We start from the raw sequence: 23,298 nt of genomic DNA, 5'->3' as shown, positions 1-23,298 counted from the left end.
TGGTCTGAGTTCCTTTACTGTTTTTGTTATTTAATTTTGGTTTAAACAACTGTACAATCTTAACTCAGTATGAGGCTAGAACTGCAAACTGAATCTTACGAAAGACTGTACTATCCTGTGTTTATCTCTATCTATTTGTCTTACATTCTAAGACAAGCACCAGCAATATGGTAGATGGGAATTTATGACTAGGAATGGGCAACTCTCAAAATATGATGTAAGAATTTGGCTCAGAGGTAGTAATTTTTAACTCACCTGTTGTAGATGTCATCATCCTCACCACCCCAGCCCCAATACTCATTTGGAAAACCATTGATCTTCAGAAACTGAGTCTTGTTCAGTCCTGACACCCCACCAAAATAACCAGCATACGGCAACCTGTAAGATACAAAACAAAAGAAAAATCATCTAGGATGAGCATCATCAACAAAACATAAGTGCTAAGAACATAAAAAAATACATTTCAGCTTTATCTTGTTAAAAGCATTTAATCATATATCATCAACAGCAGAAACAAAGGTCTACATCTTTAAGAAGTTGTACTTCTTCCCTTTCAAATCTGTCCTTAAAATCTTTTATGTGCCCTTTCAGCAGCATTTACTGGTAAATTACAAAAATAATTGTCGTTTGTATGATCTTCTTGTCAAGTTGTATTGCTCTAAGGAGTTACTTTTAATTTTTTCTGCTACTTGTGCTGTACTGTAGTGACTGTGCCATATTTAACTGTTAGCACATGTATATACTAATGGGCCACAATGCCTTCCTTTAAGTTGTACATACCCTTATTTTGTTTTACTGTACGAAATCCTTTACCAGTAAAATGCACACAGTAATCTAATAATTACCTACTTATGAGGTGTGAATGGTAATAACGAAGGAATACCAGCATGTATGACAATTTCATAAGTGAAAGTCACGTTGTTATAGCTTTTGTTAATTATGACCTACTATGTCATTTCCTGTTTTCAGTAGTTTTCAGTAGTAACATATATATTTTGGTAACCAGCTTACATAGAATTGCAGACTGTGTAGAACTCAAAACCAGGCAAAATGCATGCACCATACTCAAGCATTGCTCACTTTGTTAATTTCAAGGAAATGCATATACTGTAATCAATACATACAGAGTATCTCATGAAAATAACACAGCTCAGATGCCCTTCTATTCTAAAATATCTATTTCCTTCTATACGCTTATGTGTTGGCATTATAAAGTAGCATCTTTTCTCACTTATTTCTACCTCTTTCTTTTCCTTTTCCATACCTTTCTCTATTATCAGTTATATTTTTTTAGCTATTACCTTCTGTTATTAGCTAACCCATTCAAATTCTCTCTGTATTGTATTCTACTACCAGAATCAAGTATACTGGTCAGACTCTGATCCTGTTTCCTACCTATATTTAAGTTAAAACCAATTAATTTTGGAGGAATACCCTTAGGCACTGTGATAACTTTGGGAATTCTCATTGCCCGAGGGAGGGCCAGTGGAGAGCCAATTACGCAAAAAAGTGAAAATTAACAATTCCCAGTCTTTTCCTTGGGTGGAGTTGCTTACCCTTGGTTATCCATGGTAGATCCACTTGATGTTCATAGGTTCATAGGTTCATGGGTAGGTACTAAGCTATCAGCCCTAGGGCCTATAAAAGCCTAACCAAAAAGGTACCCTGGCTTTCGCCACCCAAGAAAACTATTCTCCTGGGCCTCTGTTAAGCAGAGCCACAGAGGTGATCCCCGGGGTTAATTTTCTATTTCCCATCCAATTATCAAGATTTTTCTTGAAGAGTGCTAATGAGGAGCTTTGTTTGATATAGACAGGTAGTTTGTTCCAGAGTATGGGAAGTCTCTGGGACAGGAATCTATCCCTCCAGCATGTTCTGTTTATTGTGGTGACAAGGTTTAGGTCCCTAGAGCATGTAGCTCGGAGGGATTGGGATTTCTTTAAGTGGAGCATGTCCAACAGCTCTGGGTTTGACGTAGCTTTGTATGTTAGGCAGAAATCGCCTCTGAATAGGCGATATGCAACAGAGTAAAGCTGGAGTTTTTTGAAACAGTCTGCATAGGGCATCTGCTGGAGGCTGGTAATCCTCTTTGTGAGGTATTTCTGTGGCTTTTCCAGTTGTTGTAGATGTCTTGTGAGGTACATATCAAAAGAGGCATTGTACTCTATAATGGGTCTAATGAGTGATGAGTAGAGGGGAACAATTACCTCTTTTTTCCTGGATGAGAAACCTTTTGTGATGTGGTGTGCCACGTAGAAGGATTTCCTGACTACTGTGGTGATGTGATTATCAAAGGAGAGACTACTGTCCACCTGTATCCCAAGGTCTATTATCACACTTTTGATGTTAAGTAGACTACCACCTATGTGGTAGCTCATGGGTACAGAGTTTTTACCCAAGGGGATGACAATGCACTTTTTGGAACTGAGCTTGAGGCCATGGCTTTGACACCAGGCATCTGTCTCAGTGATGCCCTTTTGTAGGATATCCACATCGTTAGGAGTTTCAATTATGACTCCTAGTTTGCAGTCATCTGCAAACTTCGTTAGCCAAAGACCTTCTGTGTTAGCCTGCACTTCAGAAAAATAGATACCAAACAGGAGAGAACCCAGGACTGAACCCTGTGGTACTCCACTTGTCACTAGTCTGAAGTCGGATTTGGAGTCTGCTACTTTCACAGTGTATGTTCTGTCAGTGAGCCAGTTGGCAACCCATCTTGTGACACAGGGATTTATACCTAGTTTAGTGAGTTTATCTATAATTCCAGAGTGGGGGATGGTGTCAAAAGGCTTGCCGAGATCTAGATAGGCTGTGTGAACCACCTTACCTTCATCTACGGCTTTGGTGACTGCTTCAAAGAAGTCAATCAGGTTTAGGAGACATGATCTGCCTTTTACAAAACTGAACTGGGTGGGGTGCAGTTTGGAGATTACCAATGTCTTTGTTTATAAGTTCAATTGTGATACATTCTATGGCCTTGAAGACCAGGCTCATTAGGCTAATGGGGCGGTAGTTCCCAGGGTCTGTGGTGGCTCCCCCTTTGTGGAGAGGAATAACCGTTGCTGTGTGCCATTCAGTGGGCACAAAGCCTGAGGTGAGGCTATGACTGAACATGGTGCTTAGGTGGGGTGGCAGTTCATTCTGTAGTTCATGTAGAATGCAGCCTGGGATGCTGTCAGGTCTCATGGATGCTGTGTTCTTGGCTTTGGAGAGTGAGGTTTTTACCTGTGCAGCTGTGATTACAGGAACTTTGCATTCTTCCGGTATAGAGATGGGCCCTTTAGGGGGTGAGGGGGGAGTAAAGTTAGCACTGAACCTATCTGCCAGGATTTTGGCAATATCAGTTGGTTCTGTATATTTAGTGCCATTGTGCTGCACCTCAGAGCAGATCTGAGTGTTGCCATTGAGATTCTTGACATAGCTATAGAATGCTTTGTGGTTGCCTTTAGAATCAGTGGTGATTTTGTTTTCATAACTAGCTTTGGAGGATTTTATGAGGGATCTCAGCTTCTTACTGAGGCAGACCAGGGAGTTCTTCCAGTCATGGGATTTTGCTCTTTTATGCAACAGTTTCTTTCTTCTGTTGTAGAGTTTGTTTATGGCAGGGAACCACCAGATTAGCTTCCTTTTTTTGGAGGATAGCATCTTGGTTCTGTTAAGGATAGCATGATCCATGCACTCGTGTAAGTGCTTATAAAGTGCATTTGTGTAGGCTTCAGTAGTCGTACCTCTATTGTCTATCTGCATGGGTGTGGTGAAGTTTGCCACTTTTGTCTTAGGAAGCGTGAAGTTGGCTTTGGAGAAATTTTTTACGATGGTTTCCCTAATGGGGGGTGGGGGTGGGATGTGGAAGTCTAGGCTGATTAGCTTGGGGTTGGATCTGATCAACGAAGAATTGACCTCTGGTGTGCAACACCGGTTGCCCATGTTGGTAATGACCAGGTCTAGGATATTGCTGCCCCTGGTGGGGGTGTGGATAAGTTGATCCAAGGCGTTGGAATTTATGAATTCCAGAAAACGTTGAGCAAAAGAGTTGGTACATGAGTAGTTTTCCCAGTTAATGGAGGGGTAGTTGAAATCTCCCATTATTAGGGTGTTGGGTTGTACCCTAATATTTTCCAGTGTATCAAGAAATGAGGAGTGGGAATCCTGGGGCATGGTGAGGGGATCTGTAGCAAGTTACAATTTGTATTGCGGTCTTGCCCAGAATTAGTTGCACTTGGAACCAGATGTGACCAGAAAGTAGCTGGATGGATGAGTTGAGGAACCTAAAAAACTGTAAGGCAATCAATGAGTAATCTAAAAAATATAGTAAAAAACCCAGTGTTATAAATCCATGGTTGCTGCTTAGAAAATCTATAAGACAAATCTCAGGAGCCCGGTGTATTTCTTCATGGTCTTTATTGATTTTCCAGTCTTCAATGCAGATAAGTGCAGTTCAAACTGGAAAGAAAAGAGGATCTTGAAACACCTTTGGAAACCATGCAATGACACACAGACCTAAAAAGGATGAAGAAATCAGGACAGTCTCCAAAACAGATCACCATTTGGATCCACTCCCACAATCTGCTCCCAAAAACTGACCAAGAAGTTCTCTAAAGAGGTTTAAGCTTTGTACCACAACAAAGCAGTAACCTGGTATAAACCATCATCAGCCTAAAACCCTTTATATAGAAACTCAACTTAAATTTTTTCCAGAGCAAAAAGCCACAAGACCCAATAAGGGCACCCATGTTCAGAATCAAGAAATGGGAAAAATTCTGCTCATTTGCTCCTCCATACCACAATCACTAGTTTCAAACAACAAATACAACAGGGAGATCAGAAAGTTACTTCAAAATCTGCCTCGCAGGAAATTTTACAGCCTACATACCCAAGAAATTGTTGCTCTCAAAAACCTCAGCAGAGATAGAACCAGGAGAATTACAAAGGTGGATAAAGGAGGAGGGATTTTAGTCACTGATTCAACTACTTATAATAGGAAAATCCTGGATCTCTTTAATGACCCCAAGTTCTATGAAACCAGCAACCTTGGGAAAATTAAAACAGCATACGAAGATTTCCTTACAGAGATCATCAACCTCAGTGAAGAGGGCCTCATCAGTAGCAGTCGCCTGACTTAACATCACACACCCCAGACTACCATACTTCTTCAGGATACTTAAGCCTCACAAAAACACTCAGGATGTACCTTGTCTTTGCAAGTGGAGGATCCAATACTAACCTATTTCCATTTACCTTGAAGTTTAAATAAAACATTTAGTGGAAAGAAATTAATCCTTTGTTCTAGACATCATGGATTTCCTCAGGAAAATCAATAATCTGATAACACAGGATGGTGCTTGGCTGGTTACTATCAATGTAGAAGCCCTCTACACAGTCCTGCCACATGAGTATTGCATAACAGTGGTCTTAGAGGCCTACAAAAAAGAGAGGGAAGCCTTCACAGAATAGAATGAGGCAACATGCAGACTCCTGGACCTTATGAAAATTTTTTTACTTTGAAAACCATTACTTTAGACAAACAGCAGGTATTGTGATGGGTGCAGCCATGGCCTCCAGCCTGGCTAACTCAGCCCTGTGAAAATGTCAAGAAGAAGCCATTTGCAACTCTCCCTTCTACAACTCGCTGGCTTCTTACGTATGTTTTATTGATGACATTTTTATGATATGGAATGACTATTTGGAACAGTTTAAAAATCTTTGTAAATATATCAGCCAAGCCACCAATTTCTTAAAATTCACCACCACCCACAGCTAAGACTCTGTCAATTTTCTCAACCTCCTCATCAGTAAGCTCCAAGAACAACCTTACCTCACCAAAGACTTTTACCAAAAAATGTGTCAACCTTCTGTTGCACAGGAATAGTATGCATCCTTTTAAAACACAAAAATTTCATCAAGTCCAAAGGACTGAGGCTCTCTAAGGTCTCCAATGAACAGACCACCTTTATTAAGAATATCATCAACTTGGGAAAGGGCTTCCTTGCTAGAGGCTATGGCAGTTGCATAATCCATCAGATCCTAAACCCTATCATCCAACAAAGGACAGACAACAATGAAGCTCACATGATGTTCTGGTCTAACTTATAATGATTTTTCTCCTTCTCTTACCCACCCCCATACTACATCCATGAGCTTGGGTAACCCTTGTGTTTTTTAAAATAAGCCAAGTCCAACATATCCCCTCAGAACTAGCAATTTAGTAAAATTATTTTAGATCGCTGGATACAGTACCTTGAATTTATTTTATTTTATTCTATTTTATTTTAATGCATTTGTATATAACCCTTTGAAATTTCCACTCTCCTCCCCAGGAAGCCATGTCCAGCTAAGAATGCCTAGCCTATGATAAAGGCTGACCACATGATCTCCAGACCCACATTGCTTCAGTACGGCTCCAAAGTATATTCAAAGGCACAGAACACACCCCATGTGGAGCAGGAAGGGAGGAAAAATGAAACACTCCCTCTTTCTACTTTTGTACATGGGACATTTATAAATTTGATGGATAGTAGTTCCATCCTTGGGAAATCCCAGTCACTCAGGAAAGAAAGAATAGGGACTTTTACCAATACAGCTGCAACCCTGTGGCCACCTCCAATCATTAAACAAATCATATGCAGGGTGGTTAATTACTAGACATCCCAGGGATGTTTCCTTCTTAGCATAACCCATTTTCAGCAAAGCAGACAAATGTGGTTACTCACAATCTAAGCAAATCAGTTCTACAGACAAACTGCAGTTAACTGCATGTAGGCAATAACGAACTCATTAGCACCTCTGAGCTCTGAAATATTATGCATTAACATCCTGTACATATCCTTACATTACAGAGCATTTCCTGAAAAATCAAGTTAAAAAGCAGAAAACAAACAAATGAAAATGTTGCGTGCACAGTAAATGCTATTATAAAGGTATAAACAGCAGTATTACCACTGAAGTCTTCTTTGCCATGCTTCATATTAGTCACAGTCTGTACATCAATAGTGTAACATAGGGTCTGCTATAAGTGCTCGCATGCTATCTGCTTACAAAACACTTGCTCACTACCACTTGCTTGAAAATGAAAGTGCTTGAACTTTCACTAACTTGATCTTACTTAACTATTTAGTCGTCCCAACACCCAACGCTATTAAACTGCATAACATAGCACTAACTCTAACCCTAAACTTCCTCCCAGTCCATGGCCTGATTCCTCATTCCCTAACCCTAAAACTCCTAATCCTAAAATCCTGATCACCCCAAAACTTAATAGTCCACCCACAATCCTGAACCCCCAGCTCCCTAACATTAAAAGCCCTTTATCACTTCCTAACCCAAAAACTCTGTTTTTGCTTCCAAACCTTAAAATTCCCCTTCCACTTCCTAACCCTAAAATGCCCCTCCCACTCCCGTCCTTTTGCTGCCACACTTACCTCACTCAAACCTAAAAAATGGGTTTAGGTAAGGTGTGGCAGCTGCTTGCCTGAATTGTACAGTGGACATTGTGACAGTACTGGGCCTAAGAAATGGGGTACTAGCTGAAGCAAAATCCACTCAACCAGACTTGTTACTAGGTGCAGATGAAGTCTTTGACAAACACACATGCACACACACACACACACACACACACACACACACACACACACACACACACACACACACGCACACACACGCGCACACACACACACACACACACACACACACACACACACACACACACACACACACACACACACACACACACACACACACACAGTGTTTTCTCTCATGTGGCCAGGACCGGGCTCAATTTATACATTTGATGCCTATATATTATTAAATTAAAATATGCTTCTGATCTTTCCAGTTCCTCTGAAATGAACAATGACCACAATTAATTATTTTTTTTTATTATTGCCCATATTGCTCAAATTTCTAATGAGGAGATTAATTTAAATCCAGATGATTTTGTTTATTAAAAGTAAAATTTCCACATGAGATACAACATCTAAAATGTGGACATTAAGCAAACCTTAAAATGTTTTCTCTTATTATGAATGATATGCTTGCATGAGACAAGTAATCCAAAAAGCTTGTTCTATGTAAACTTACAATAGTCTTTCCTATTGTGAGAATGTTTGTCTGGAAGCAAACATAAAATGCCATGTCTCCTGTTGTAAGAACTGAACTTTGAGATATATTAATAAATATTGATGTGGAATGAAATGTTCAGGTTGACCTCTGATACAGAAAACAGAAGGTTGAAAAACAAGCCACAGAATGGGTTAAAGTCAGGTCAGGTCACCTCTTAATTTACTGACTAGCAAAACTATATGGTTCTACTACAAGCACTTGCATGCTTTATGCTCACTGCCACTTGGTGAAATAGGCAAGTACTTGAACTCCCACTGACTCAGTCTCCCACATCTACTTAGTCCTCATAGCTTCACCAGACTCCTAATTCTAATCATAAAACTCCCTTCCCATTCCATAACTCTAAAGGTCCTTTACCACTCACTCACCCTCGAACTCCAACCCAGTCTCCAAACTTAAAACTCCTTTCCTGCTCCCTAAACCTAAAACTCCCTTCCTACTCCCTAACCTTAAAACCCCCCTTCACACTATATAATCTTAAAAGCCCCTAATGCTTCTTTCTCACATCTGTTATCACAAACTCCTATTCGAGTTTGAGTGTGAGCAGCACTCCATCCCCATGGTTGCTTGCCTGAACTCATATTCATGTTGTACCATGAGCAGCGGCCTACATGAACTACAAAGACACTAAAGTTGCTGGCTTCAAGATAGTGTTTTCATGCACTTGAGACTTGAGCACCAGTAGGGGGCCCCAAAATATACAATTCTGCTACTGACAGTCTCATATAAGCATTACTTTTCCACAGTGTAGCTTTCTAAATAAAATAAAAAAGGAAAGTAAAATATTATAACAGACCATTGCAAAATAGAAAGGTCCTGGTAGCTAAAGAGAACTTTATGCTACTGAGTTCATGACATTCATTGTAAATGACAATCTTCTGTACTGTGTTTTTATATGAATTAACTCTGACATTTTGTTGATGTGAAAAGTGCATAGAATGCTGCTTTAATTATGATTCCTTTTATTTATGTCTCTATTAAACTCCGGCATTTAAGAACAATTTTGGGCATAAATTGGAAGATCAGGTTTGTAAAAGCTATAAATGTTCACACATTGGCAGCACTAATGCAAACATCTCTATCAGTTTTTATTGTATTGCATAAAACTACAATGTGGTCTTGTATAAAATCACCATACTGTTATTTTAAAAATGTACTTGTAGTTTAAATACTTGGGATCAATAGTTCAGAGTAATGGTGAGTGTGGAAGAGAGGTGAAGAAAAGAGTACAGGCAGGATGGAGTGGGTGGAGAAGAGTGTCAGGAGTGATTTGTGACAGACGAGTACCAGTAAGAGTGAAAGGGAGGGTCTACAAGAGGGTAGTGAGACCAGCTATGTTATATGGTTTGGAGACAGTGGCATTGACAAAAAGGCAGGATTTAGAGTTGGATGTGGCAGAGTTAAAGATGTTAAGATTTGCGCTGGATGTGACGAGGGTGGTCAGGATCAGGAATAAGTATATTAGAGGGTCAGCCCAGGTTGGAAGGTTTGGAGACAAAGCTAGAGAGGCAAGATTATGTTGGTTTGTACATGTGCTGAAGAGGGATGCTGAGTATATTGGGAAAAAGATGCTAAGGATGAAGCTACCAGGTAACAGGAAAAGAGGAAGGCTGAAGATAAGGTTTATGGATGTGGTGAGAGAGGACATGCAGGTGGTTGGTGTGACAGAGCAAGATGCAGAGGACAGGAAGAAATGAAAACAGGTGATCCACTGTGGCGACCCCTAATGGGAACAGCCGAAAGAAGATGATGATGATGACTTGTAGTTTAAACTGCTATGCATCTTACCACATCTCCTGTTTTAAACTGGAGTTTAATATTGCAAAGAGTAGCAGAAAATCCAGATAACAACATTAAAAAGGGTTCTTCACATCTAGAATATGGTAATGCGAAAGAGCTACAGCAAAAACAGGGGAACGTTGACAATAAGAAAATAAAATAATTGTGAAATTTGCCTGAGTCATTAGAAACATGAAAAAAGACACTATTCAAGGGTCCCCCTGGCAATTAAGATGATGAAAATAAATAATATTTTGGACTTATTTTACTGGCTAAAACCCCAAGAGATGAATGTTACTTTATTAGATAAAACAATATATAAATACTGTGATTTTCTGTTACTCATCTGTGAATCAGCCAATCAATCTCTACTCTGTCATCATAGATAATAAATATATACGTTGTTTTTGACCCTAACATATCTTAATTGTGTTTTCCATGTATATGTACGTATGCAAGTGCATACACACACACATGACACACATGCATCTTGTACACACACACACACACACACACACACACACACACACACACACACACACACATACACATATACACATACTATATATAGGATGTTTCCTACTGATTTTCCAAGGTTTCACTAATAACGTTTTATATGTTGAAAACTACAGCTTAGATATATAACATCAGGGCAGTGTTTTTCAGCCAGACAAGAGCATTCACAGCACAGCAAGAAATCTTTTTTTTTTTTGAGTACTTATTTACTGATATAAAGAAACATGAATAGTTATGCTTATTAGTACAATTAGTGACATAACTATTAATGACACTATGTCTCAATATGTAAAACTTACAGGGACGATATCAATGTCAGATTTCTTCAACACCACCTAAGGTTTAACTGGATGCCATGGAATAGTTTCTAAGTCAATTTATTTTTAAATATTAGTGCAAATGTGGAAATATTGTATACTTCATAATTGCTAGCAAACAAAGAGAATATCTTCATTATAGTGTACTATAATTGGACATTGCCAGGGTATTTGTTTGTCTCCTACTATGGCATTTCACACTGTGCCATCAAAAACTTGTTGCTGTTTCAGTTATAAAACTATGACTATAAACATGCAAATATGGATAACAAGTGACAAATAGTGATTAGTATCTCCACTGCAGGACATTCTAGATTAACAACTGTAGTGATATTTCACATGTTTACATCTTTCCCTTTCTTATACTGCCTACCACTCATTTGTAAGTCAGTCAATAAAGTCAGCCTCAAAAATATCAGGTTGCTGTAAAGAGCCATGGGTGTTAAATAGAGGTCTACAAAATGTGCTGTAGATGTGAATGAGTTAAAGGGATGCATGCTGAGAGAAGCAAAATGTAGAGTTTAAATATTAAGTAAGTAATACAGCAAATTATGTCCAAATATGCTTTAACCTACGAATATTAGCACAAATAATTCTGAAATAGCAAAAATACATTGAAATGGACTTTGGAAAATTATCATGATGTAGATTCTGTACAGCTGCAGAGCAACAGGAGTGGGAAGTGAATCTGACGGCCTTTCTCAATGTTAAATTGTTAAAAACTTCCCCTATTCAGAAAAGTAGTTAACATACAGTCACAATACAATATTTCAGAAATTCTGCTAGTACTCCAATTAGAATTAATTTCAGCATGCAGAAAGATATAACTGGAGGTGTTTATAATGATAATATTACAGCCTTTCTGTGTAGCAGTTGGAGATGCTGTGAACTTAAGAACTAAGGTACTACTTACCACTGGTACTCTATTACTAAATTTGTCATACTACATCAGCTGATAAAAACAGCTACCCCTATTGTTCTATCATTAAATTCATCACACTACCTCATAATCAAATGAAAGAACCTACCACTGTTGCTCTATCATTAAATTCATTACACTATCTCATAATCAAATGAAAGAACCTACCACTGTTACTCTATCATTAAATTCATCACGCTACCTCATAATCAAATGAAAGAACCTACCACTGTTACTCTATCATTAAATTCATCACTCTACCTCATCATCAAATGAAAAAACCTACTACTGTTACTCTATCATTAAATTCATTACACTACCTCATAATCAAATGAAAGAACCTACCACTGTTACTCTATCATTAAATTCATCACACTACATCAATCAAATGAAAGACACTACCACTGTTATTCTATCATTAAATTCATCACGCTACCTCATAATCAAAGAAGAGAACCTACCACTGTTACTCTATCATTAAATTCATCACACTACCTCATAATCAAATGAAAGAGCCTACCACTGTTACTCTATCATTAAATTCATCACTCTACCTCATAATCAAATGAAAGAACCTACCACTGTTACTCTATTAGTAAATTCATCACTCTACCTCATAATCAAATGAAAGAACCTACCACTGTTACTCTATCATTAAATTCATCACACTACGTCAATAAAATAAAAGAACCTACCACTGTTACTTTATCATTAAATTCATCACGCTACCTCATAATCAAATGAAAGAACCTACTACTGTTACTCTATCATTAAATTCATTACACTACCTCATAATTAAATGAAAGAACCTACCACTGTTACTCTAGCATTAAATTCATTACACTACCCTACCACATTAAATTCATCACTCTACCTCATAATCAAATGAAAGAACCTACCACTGTTACTCTATCATTAAATTCATCACACTACGTCAATAAAATGAAAGAACCTACCACTGTTACTTTATCATTAAATTCATCACTCTACCTCATAATCAAATGAAAGAACCTACTACTGTTACTCTATCATTAAACTCATTACATTACCTCATAATCAAATGAAAGAACCTACCACTGTTACTCTATCGTTAAATTCATCACGCTACCTCATAATCAAACAAGAGAACCTACTGCTGTTACTCTATCATTAAATTCATCACACTACCTCATAATCAAATGAAAGAACCTACCACTGTTACTCTATCGTTAAATTCATCACGCTACCTCATAATCAAATGAAAGAACCTACCACTGTTACTCTATCATTAAATTCATTACACTACCTCATAATCAAATGAAAGAACCTACTACTGTTACTCTATCATTAAATTCATCACACTATCTCATAATCAAATGAAAGAACCTACTACTGTTACTCTATCATTAAATTCATTACACTACCTCATAATCAAATGAAAGAACCTACCACTGTTACTCTATCGTTAAATTCATCACGCTACCTCATAATCAAATGAAAGAACCTACCACTGTTACTCTATCATTAAATTCATTACATTACCTCATAATCAAATGAAAGAACCTACCACTGTTACTCTATCATTAAATTCATCACGCTATCTCATAATCAATTGAAAGAACCTACCACTGTTACTCTATCATTAAATTGACCACACTACATCAATAAAATGAAAGAAACTACCACTGTTACTCTATCATCAAATTCATCACACTACCTCATAATCAAACAAAAGAACCTACCACTGTTACTCTATCATTAAATACATCACGCTACCTCATAATCAAATGAAAGAACCTACCACTGTTACTCTATCATTAAATTCATCACACTACATCCATAAAGTGAAAGAACCTACCACTGTTACTCTAACATAAACTTCATCACGCTACCTCATAATCAAATGAAAAAAACTACCACTGTTACTTTGTCATTAAATTCATCACACTGCGTCAATAAAATGAAAGAAACTACCACTGTTATTCTATCATTAAATTCATCACACTACCTCATATTCAAATGAAAGAACCTACCACTGTTACTCTATCATTAAATTCATCACGCTACCTCATAATCAAACAAGAGAACCTACCACTGCTACTCTATCATTAAATTCATCACACTACCTCATAATCAAATGAAAGAGCCTACCACTGTTGCTCTATCATTAAATTCATCACTCTACCTCATAATCAAATGAAAGAACCTACCACTGTTACTCTATCATTAAATTCATCACTCTACCTCATAATCAAATGAAAGAACCTACCACTGTTACTCTATCATTAAATTATTCACACTACATCAATAAAATAAAAGAACCTACCACTGTTACTTTATCATTAAATTCATCACGCTACCTCATAATCAAATGAAAGAACCTACTACTGTTACTCTATCATTAAATTCATTACACTACCTCATAATCAAATGAAAGAACCTACCACTGTTACTCTATCATTAAATTCATCATGCTACCTCATAATCAAATGAAAGAACCTACCACTGTTACTCTATCATTAAGTTCATTACACTACCTCATAATCAAATGAAAGAGCTTACCACATTAAATTCATCACTCTACCTCATAATCAAATGAAAGAACCTACCACTGTTACTCTATCATTAAATTCATCACACTATGTCAATAAAATGAAAGAACCTACCACTGTTACTTTATCATTAAATTCATCATGCTACCTCATAATCAAACAAGAGAACCTACCACTGTTACTCTATCGTTAAATTCATCACACTACCTCATAATCAAATGAAAGAACCTACCACTTTTACTCTATCATTAAATTCATCACTCTACCTCATAATAAAATGAAAGAACTTACCACAATGTAGATGTTAGAGTGTATTCTCTGTTGCAGTCATTACATTAGGGTAATCTGCTGGCAGGTTGCCCTCATTCGGCCTGAATAACGAAGTCTTGGGTCTTGCATTGGTTGCTGTCTCCTCTTCCATGATGTCAGGTCGTCAGGGGTATAAAACAAGCAGTCAATGTCAGTTTAATCAGTTTTTCTTGCCCCAGATGTCAGGTGCCCCCCATATGGCGAGAAGAAAAAAAAAAAAAATATATATATATATATATATATATATTTAGAACACAAAAAGTTTACCTCCAACTAAAAGCAAATACACCAAAAAGGCTTTTGAGCATAGTGAAGGAAAGAAGAGGTATAATAATAGAGAACAAAGGGGGCTGGCGGGTGGGTAACCCGGACTGCAACAGTGAATACACTCAAACATCTACATTTATGGTAAGTGTACACAACTTTACTATGTTCTTCGTGTTTCACTGTTGCATTCATTACATTTGGGTAGAATCCCAAAGCTATGGATGGGAGGATGGACTTATACAGCATTAGGAGCGGCTATAAGGCCCTGCAGGACAGCAGTGGCAAAGCCTGCCCTGGATTTAGAAAAGAGAGGTAAATGGTAATGTTTTGTGAATGTATGAACTGAGCTCCAAGTAGCAGCTTCTAGAATGTCTCTGGTAGGAGGTATGAGAAAAGCTGCAGAAGTAGATGCAGCCCTGGTGGAAATGATCTGATCCCCTTGGGGACAGGTTTGCCATGGTGCATGTAGCAGAAATGAATACAATGGCTTACCCATTTTGAAATAGTCTGCTTTGAGATAGCCTTCCCCTCTATCCCTGCAGCAAATGCCACCAGTAGTTGCTCAGACTTTCTTAGAGATTTTGTCCTGTTTAAGTAGAATGTTAGTTGTCTGTGTACATCCAAAGAATGCAGAATCCACTCCCCCTTGTTCTGCGGATTTGGGAAAAAAGTTGGCAGATGAATGGTCTGGTTAAGAGCCACACTGGATACCACCTTAAGCATAAAAGAAGGATTGGTTCTGAGGGCCACCCTGTTCGGATAAAAGATAATGAAATGCTTTACTGTCATGAGAGCCTGTAGTTCTGAAATCCTTCTAGCTGAAGTGACTGCTAAAAAAAGGCTGCCTCCCAAGAAATAAATGTTATATCTGCAGTAGCAGCTGGTTCTAAAGGAGGTAGGGTGAGTTTTTCCAGCACAAAATTGAGGTCCCATGCAGGAGTTGGTGCTCTCCTGGGAGGTCTCAAATTTTTGGCCCCTCTGAAGTACTGCTTTAGCAGGGGATAAGAAAAGAGAGGAGGCTCTGTGTTGTAATGAGCTGAGATGGCAGAGGCATGGATTTTTATAGAAGAAAACGATAGGCCCTTGTGAAGCATCTCAGTTAAATATTGCACAATCTGAGGAATATTGGGCATTGCCATGTTTAATCCTTGTGCTTGGTTCCAGGCACAGAATCTCTTCCATTTATCAGCATAAGATCTTCTAGTACTAGGCCTTCTAGCCTCCAAAATGACATCCATCACAGGTTTACTGAGGGATGTGATTGGTGAAATTAGTTGATTAGCCATGCTGCAAGATTCAGAGTTTGGACCTGAGTGTGCAGAATTTGATAGTTCTGCTGAGACAATAGATTAGGAGTCTGGCAAGTACCACGAACAAAGGTGTGACATATTCTTTAGAAGTGGGTACCAGTGTTGGCGAGGCCAGTCTGGAGCAATCAGAATCATTTTTGTTTTTTCCTGTCTGACTTTTAGTAAAACTTTGGAGAGCAGAGGCAGAGGGGGAAAGGCATAGACTGATAGGTTTTTCCAGCTGAAGGATAGAGCATCCATTTTCCAAGCTTTTTTGTGATGAATTCTTGTGCAGAATTTATCTAACTGGTAGTTTTGCGGAGAGGCAAAAAGATCTATGTCTGGGCTCCCCCATTTTCATGTCAACATGCTGAAGATTTGTGGATCCAGTTTCCATTCGTGCGGGTCCATAAGATTTCTGCTTAGGTCATCTGTCAGAGTATTTTTCTTTCCTGGCAGGAATTGAGCTTGTAGATGTATTTTGGTAAGTCAAGGCTGTGTTCCACAAGGCCATGGCTAGTCTGCAAAGGGGGTAGGAGTGGGTACCCCCTGCTTATTTATGTACCACATAACTGTGGTGTTCTCCGTCTTTATCAGTAGTTGTCCTGGATGAAGGAAGTCCTTGAAAGCTGTCAGAGCATTCTGTATAGCTAGCATTTCTTTCTGGTTGATATGTAGGTGCATTTGATTTGGGCTCCATTCGCCCTGAATGCATCTCCCTGCCAGATAGGGCCCCCAAGCACAGTCTGATGCGTCTGTAGTCAGGGTTTGTGTGGCAGGGGGTAGAATGAATGACAGCCCCTTGTTTTGGTGACAGGCCTCTGCCCACCAAAGGAACTCCTATTGCAGGCAAGGAATGAGAGGAATCATTGTTTCCAGGCTGTGACAATGTTGACTCCATTAGCTTTCAAGGTACCACTGAAGTTTCTTCATATGCAGTCTTGCATATGGAATTAGTAGAATGCAGGATGCAATGAACCCCAAAGCCTGCAGAATTTGTCTTGCAGATTGCTGGGTTTTTGTGGCCACTTGTTTGAAGTATGATATCAATTGAACTTGTTTGTCTGGCATGAGGTAAGCCATCTGGGCAGTTGTATTCAAGCTTGCACTCAGGAATGTAATTATTTGGGAGGGTACCAGTTGTGATTTCTTTTCGTTTATGGTGTACCCTAGGCATGTTAGAAGCCTTTTTACAAATGCCAGATGTTGTAGAAGAGTGTCCTTGTCCTCTGCCTGAATTAGACAATCATCCAGATAAGGATAAATTTGAATGTTTCTTTGTCTGCAAAATGCACTCACTGGTGCCAGGCACTTTGTGAAGACCCTGGGCACAGTAGATAAACCAAAGGGCAGTGCAGAGAACTGGCAATGCAAATAGCCTGCTTTGAAGCGGAGGTATCTTCTGCAAGATTCCCTGACTGGGATATGCAGGTAAGCCTCTTTTAAGTCTAGAGTTATCAACCAGGCATTCTTGCCTAGCATAGGCAGTAGCTGTTGTAGAGTCAGCATCTTGAATTTTGGAATGTCCAGGAAAGTATTTAGACTGGATAAGTCCAGAACTGGATGCCATGATTTGTCTTTTCTGGGTACCAGGAAAAGTCTTGAATAAAAACCTTGTCCTTTTTCCTTTTCTGGTACTGGTTGAATAGTGCCATATCCATGAGGGACATGAATTGTTTCTGGGCCTCTGCCCACTGATTTGGAGGCAGATCTGGCCATCCATTTGGAGTTGGAAATGTATGGAAATGAAATCTGTACTCCTGGGATACTATATTTAAGACCCACTTGTCCTGTGTAATTAGATGCCAATTTTGAGCATGAAGTACTAGTTTTCCTCCCAAAGGGGTTGCCAAAAGATATGTGCTTGGAAATGGCAGAGGAAAGTCATTGAGACTGTTTACTGTAGGGTGGTGCTTTGCTACTTCCTGATTTGGAGGTGGAGGCACCCCATTGTTTTGTCCTGTAAGATCCTTATGACTGAAACCTGGAGCCCTTGGAGTGTCTGGTTTTGACCAGAGCAGCTCTGCTGGGTACTGGAAAGGACCAGTTCTTAGGTTCATAGGTTCATAGGTTCATACTAGGCTATCTGCCCGAGGGCATTTACAAGCCTAGCCCATCGTTTTGTGGCTTACGCCACCTCTTTAGTATGGGGAACTATACCCATTATTTTGCTGTGCCTCTGTCGAGCAGTGACACTGAGGTAATCCCTGGGGTATATCTGAGATCTCCCATCCATTGGTCAAGATTTCTCTTGAACAAGGCCAGCGAGGTGCTCTGCCTCACATGTACCGGGATTTTGTTCCACAGCATAGGGAGTCTTTGGGTGATGAATCTATCCCTCCAGCACGTCCTATTAATAGTCGTGTCGAGGTTTAAGTCTCCTGCCCTTGTGGCTCTGATGGATCTAGATTTTTTGAGGTGAAGCATATTCATCAAATCTGGGTTTGACATGGCCTTGTATGTTAGGCAAAGGTCACCTCTGAGCAAGCGGTAAGCGACTGAATAGAGCTGGAGTTCTTTCAGTCGGGCAGCATAGGACAGATTTTTGACACCCTTTATCCTTTTGGTGAGGAACTTTTGTGGCCTCTCCAGCTGCTGCAAGTGTCGGGTCAGATACATTCCGAATGGGGCATTGTACTCAATCATTGGTCTGATGAGTGATGAGTAAAGGAGACTATGACCTCCCTTGATCTAGATGAGAATCCCTTCATGATAAGGTGGGCAATGTAGAAGGTCTTCCTAACTACTTTAGCTACATGGGTGTCGAATGACAGACTACTATCAACCTGGGTCCCCAGGTCCCTGATAACTTCTTCTGTGCTCAGTGGATTGCCACCTATTTGGTAGCTAGGGGTAACCTTGTTTTTCCCGAAGGGTATGACTATGCATTTTTGGCATTTAACTTTAGGCCGTGGCTCTGGCACCAGTTATCCATTTCTGTGAGACCCTTCTGAAGGATATCTGTGTCAGATGTGTTTTCTACTATGGCACCCAGTTTGCAGTCATCTGCAAACTTTGTCAGCCATAACCCTCCTGTGTTTGCTTGTACTTGGAAAAGTAGATGCCAAACAAGAGTGGGCCCAGGACTGAGCCCTGTGGGACACCACTTGTGACAGGCTTTGAGTCTGACATGGCGCCAGCAACTCTGACCCTGTGGGTTCTGTCACTCAGCCAGTTTGCAACCCATCTTGTGATGTATGGGTTAACATTTAAGCTGATGAGTTTTTCAATGATACCCGAGTGGGGTATTGTATCGAAGGCCTTAGCCAGATCGAGGTAGGCTGTATGGACTGCCTTTCCCTCATCAATGGCTTTGGTGACTGTTTCGAAAAAGTCAACCAAGTTTAAAAGGCATGATCTGCCTTTGACAAAGCCAAACTGGGTTGGATCCAAAGTCTGCAAATTCCCTATGTCTTTATTTATGAGGTCCATTATGATCCTCTCCATGGCTTTGCAGATAAGGCTTGTCAAGCTAATGTGCCTACTGAACCTGGGTGGTTGCACTTGCAAGAAATCTTTTACCGTTTGCATAGATTTAGCTTTGTCTTCCATCTTTTTCAAAACTTCTTCTGCCTTATTACCCAACAGACTGTCCTGCTGTAAAGGAGCATCCAGCAATTTAGCTTTAACATGATCAGGCAGATTTTGCTCCTTGAGACAAGCATGCCTTTTTATCACAGATCCAGTTACAGTGGCCCTGCAAGAGGCCTCCAAGGAATCAAAACCACATTGCAAAGTATGCTTTCCAACTTGTTCAGCTGAAAATCTTGATGAGTGGATGGGAAATAGGAAATACACCCCGGGGATCACTTGTGTGTCTCTGCTGGACAGTGGCACAGGAAAATAACTTTCTTGGGTGGCGTAAGCTATGGTACTGTGCTGGCTAGGCTTACGTAGGCCCTTGGGCCAATAGCCTAGTACCTACCTATGAACCTATGAACCTATGAATGCAATAAATCCTGTAACTCTTTATTTTCTACACAATCAGAAATCAACATCATTTTCTGTTTCAGTAAGCCCTTGACATGCTGTTGATATTTAAGCATATGAAATTGACAGTTTAAAGCCCTGATTGCCGGGGTTGCAGATGTATAAACCTTCTTACCCCATCTATCCAGCACCCTGGAGTCTCTATCAGAAGGGGTAGGATTTTTAGCAGTAGAAGCCTTAACACCCTTGGGACCCTGAGAAATTATTTCAGGGTCAGCAGTAGGATTTTTGAAAAGAAATTTGTGGGAGTCAGGAACCCTGTAATATCTGTGTGGCTTACTAGGAGCCGGAGACAGGGAATCAGGAGCCATGCTAGATTCTGAGAAAACATCATCAACAATGTCTAAAACAGGAGGTACAGCCAAAGGCCTATGCTGAGGAAGAAGAAGAAAATCCCTAAGCCTCTTTTTGGATTCTGAAAAATCCTAACTCTCCCATTGAAAATGTTCCCTTAAGGTATGCAAAGTCTCTCCAAAAGAAAAATCCTCAGGAGAAGAAGCAGAAGGGATGGATTCTTCTGCATCAGAGTCCTCATAAGGGGGAATAGAAAATTCCTGATCAGAAGAGGAATCAGAAGAAATGGAAACCTGATCTGAAGATTCATAATAAGTGCCTTGCCTAGGCCTCTTAGCAGGAGGGGGTTGGGAACCCCTGATCAAGGTAGTTAAATCCTCAGCCATTTTGATAATTTGTTATTTAGGCATAGGAGCCTGAGCATGTGGCTAATGCTTCATTTTTTTAGACATAGAAGATGGTTTTGGCCTTGTTTTTGATGATGGCGTCGGTTTAATATACAAATCTTAAGGCCTGAAAACACCCTCAGAAGCTGGTGCCTGCTCAGCGGATCCGAACCCATCCAAGGGAGAGACATCCGTGGATTCAATACTTGGAGAATGTCGCGGCATACCAGACTCCGAATGGGTCTTGGTAGAGGCCTGCGACTCAAAAGTAGCGGGCATCAGGGGCTGCGAAAGAGCCTCACTGAGTACCGGCAAACCAGTGACTGGCTAAGGAGAAGCTTCATCGTCAGTTTTGGACCTCGACAGTCTGTCTCTGTCTTTTTCTTTGCGTTTTTTGTGAATTCCGGTAGTCGGATTGCTAACTGACGACATTTCAGGATAGCTAAATATTGAACCAAAGTATTTAGAAGCAAAAATATACCAACGCTTAATAGTGCATTGGTTAAATTTAGCACAAAACCGACAGCAAGGCACATTGTGGTCAGGGCCTAGGCAAGGAATACAGTACAAATGAAAATCCTTATGAGGTATTTGCTTCCCACAAGTAATACAATTATTAACTTTTACTGACATTGGTAAGGAGCAAGAAAAAATTTCCCCAACTGGGTACTTAGCTTTAGTTTGAAGACTTCGGTTCTGAAACTCGAAAATTAAAATTTCAGGAGTCGGCCGACCAGCACGTGTGAACTGCTTCTGCTTCGGGCACCGCGCGGCAAGAAAGACGGATTAAAATGGTGTCGGCAGCATGTTTTATACTCATGATGACCTGACGTCATGGAAGAGGAGACAGCAACCGACGCAGGACCCAAGACTGTTATTCAGGCCAACTGAGGGCAACCTGCCAGCAGATTACCCTAATGTAATGACTGCAACAGTGAAACACGAAAACACCCTACCACTGTTAATCTATCATTAAATTCATCATGCTACCTCATAATCAAATGAAAGAACCTACCACTGTTACTCTATCATTAAATTCATCACACTACATCAATAAAATGAAAGAACCAACCACTGTTACTCTATCATTAAATTCATGACACTACATCAATAAAATGAAAGAACCTACCACTGTTACTCTATCATTAAATTCATCACACTAAGTCAATAAAATGAAAGAACCTACCACTGTTACACTGTCATTAAATTCATCACACTATGTCAGTCAAATGAAAGTACCTACCACTGTTACTCTATCATTAAATTCATCACGCTATGTCAATCAAATGAAAGAACCTACCACTGTTACTCTATCTTTAAATTCATCACACTACATCAATAAAATGAAAGAACCTACCACTGTTACTGTATCATTAAATTCATCATGCTACCTCATAATCAAATGAAAGAACCTACTGCTGTTATTCTATCACTTAATCCCAAATACCACTAAATAAAAGAAAGATTTACATGAAAAACAGCAAGGATGAGTTAGAATGACTGCATTCTTAAAGGCACAGGTATCTTCTGCTATTCATTACATATAATCTCTGTGGTTCTCCATCCATGTGAGCAGTGGGTGAGTGATGGGGATACTGCATTAAAACTGGGAGCCCTAATATTTAATTCTAGATTTTTATTTGCTGGAAATAAAACAATCTTGTGTACAAATGCAGTATACTGTAAATACTCTTTGTACTTTTTGAGAAAATCCCATGCCCATATCATACCTTCTAGCCCAGACACAGAATAGTGGTCTGAGTCACAACATGACTAGACTTTGGTTTAACACCTTTCATTCTACTCTGTCCTGGATATTACAGGTAGTCTAAAGCAAAAAGCCAATAAAAGTATTGAGATCTTATATCAGTGGCAATGACGATGTCTAAGTAATTCTTGCAAAGTAGAGCTATAAAGTTCTACATGTAGCTGTGCAGCAGGCCATTAATGTTACATTTCATTGTTTTACAGGTGTGCAGAAATATTATTTAAACTTCATGATGATATGGTGTTTAATCTTACATTCCTCCCTAAAAAAAACAGCAGTCAACGTCGTGTATGCCACTGGCACAATCCCTGCAAAAATTGCTCACTTAAATCCACAGGAATTCCTGACCATCAAAAGTTGTAACAGGTATGCTACACTCACAACCTCTGCAACTTGCAATCACAGTGACACAAAATTACCTAACACACACCTTGTGTCAAATATTCTATAAAACTGGGCTGGAACAAAGAACCATCAATTTTCTAAGTCTGAGCTTTTGAAATTAGTATAACATGCAACTTTTCAAAACACTATGAAGTATGACAATATCAAAAGTTTAACAAATTCATTGACAAGGCATCATTATCCAAAATGAGAAACCTCACTGCTTTTTGTGGAAACGTTAATGTTCTTTCTTACAGCATGCGCCAACTGTACTTCATCAAATATAACAAACCAGAAAACTGAAACTTACTTTTATTTCTGATGAACCAAAAAACACTCTTCACAAACTGCCAGACTGTATGTTACACCACAAAAAGATATAGCTACAGTCTTAGGTACATACTTACGTATGCATGTGCACCCCTAAGATA

The 23,298-nt window shown here is 39.4% G+C and overlaps 1 protein-coding gene across 2 annotated transcripts in view; it reads right to left on the bottom strand.

Moving 5' to 3' along the window:
- B4GALT2 (beta-1,4-galactosyltransferase 2) overlaps nucleotides 1-23,298 on the bottom strand; it is a 2,452,938-nt gene that overhangs the window by 196,338 nt on the left and 2,233,302 nt on the right. For both annotated transcript variants that reach the window (XM_044085356.1, XM_044085357.1), the window contains exon 5: nucleotides 256-378. In XM_044085356.1, coding sequence (XP_043941291.1) covers nucleotides 256-378 — 123 coding nt within the window. The remainder of the gene's footprint in view (nucleotides 1-255; nucleotides 379-23,298) is intronic.

The sequence above is a fragment of the Protopterus annectens genome, chromosome 10.part0, assembly GCF_019279795.1.
Source record: "Protopterus annectens isolate FY-2018-M chromosome 10.part0, PAN1.0, whole genome shotgun sequence".
Taxonomy (NCBI): Eukaryota; Metazoa; Chordata; order Ceratodontiformes; family Protopteridae; genus Protopterus; species Protopterus annectens.
The sequence above is the reverse complement of the archived record's forward strand: the minus strand, read 5'-3'. Positions and strand labels throughout refer to the sequence as shown.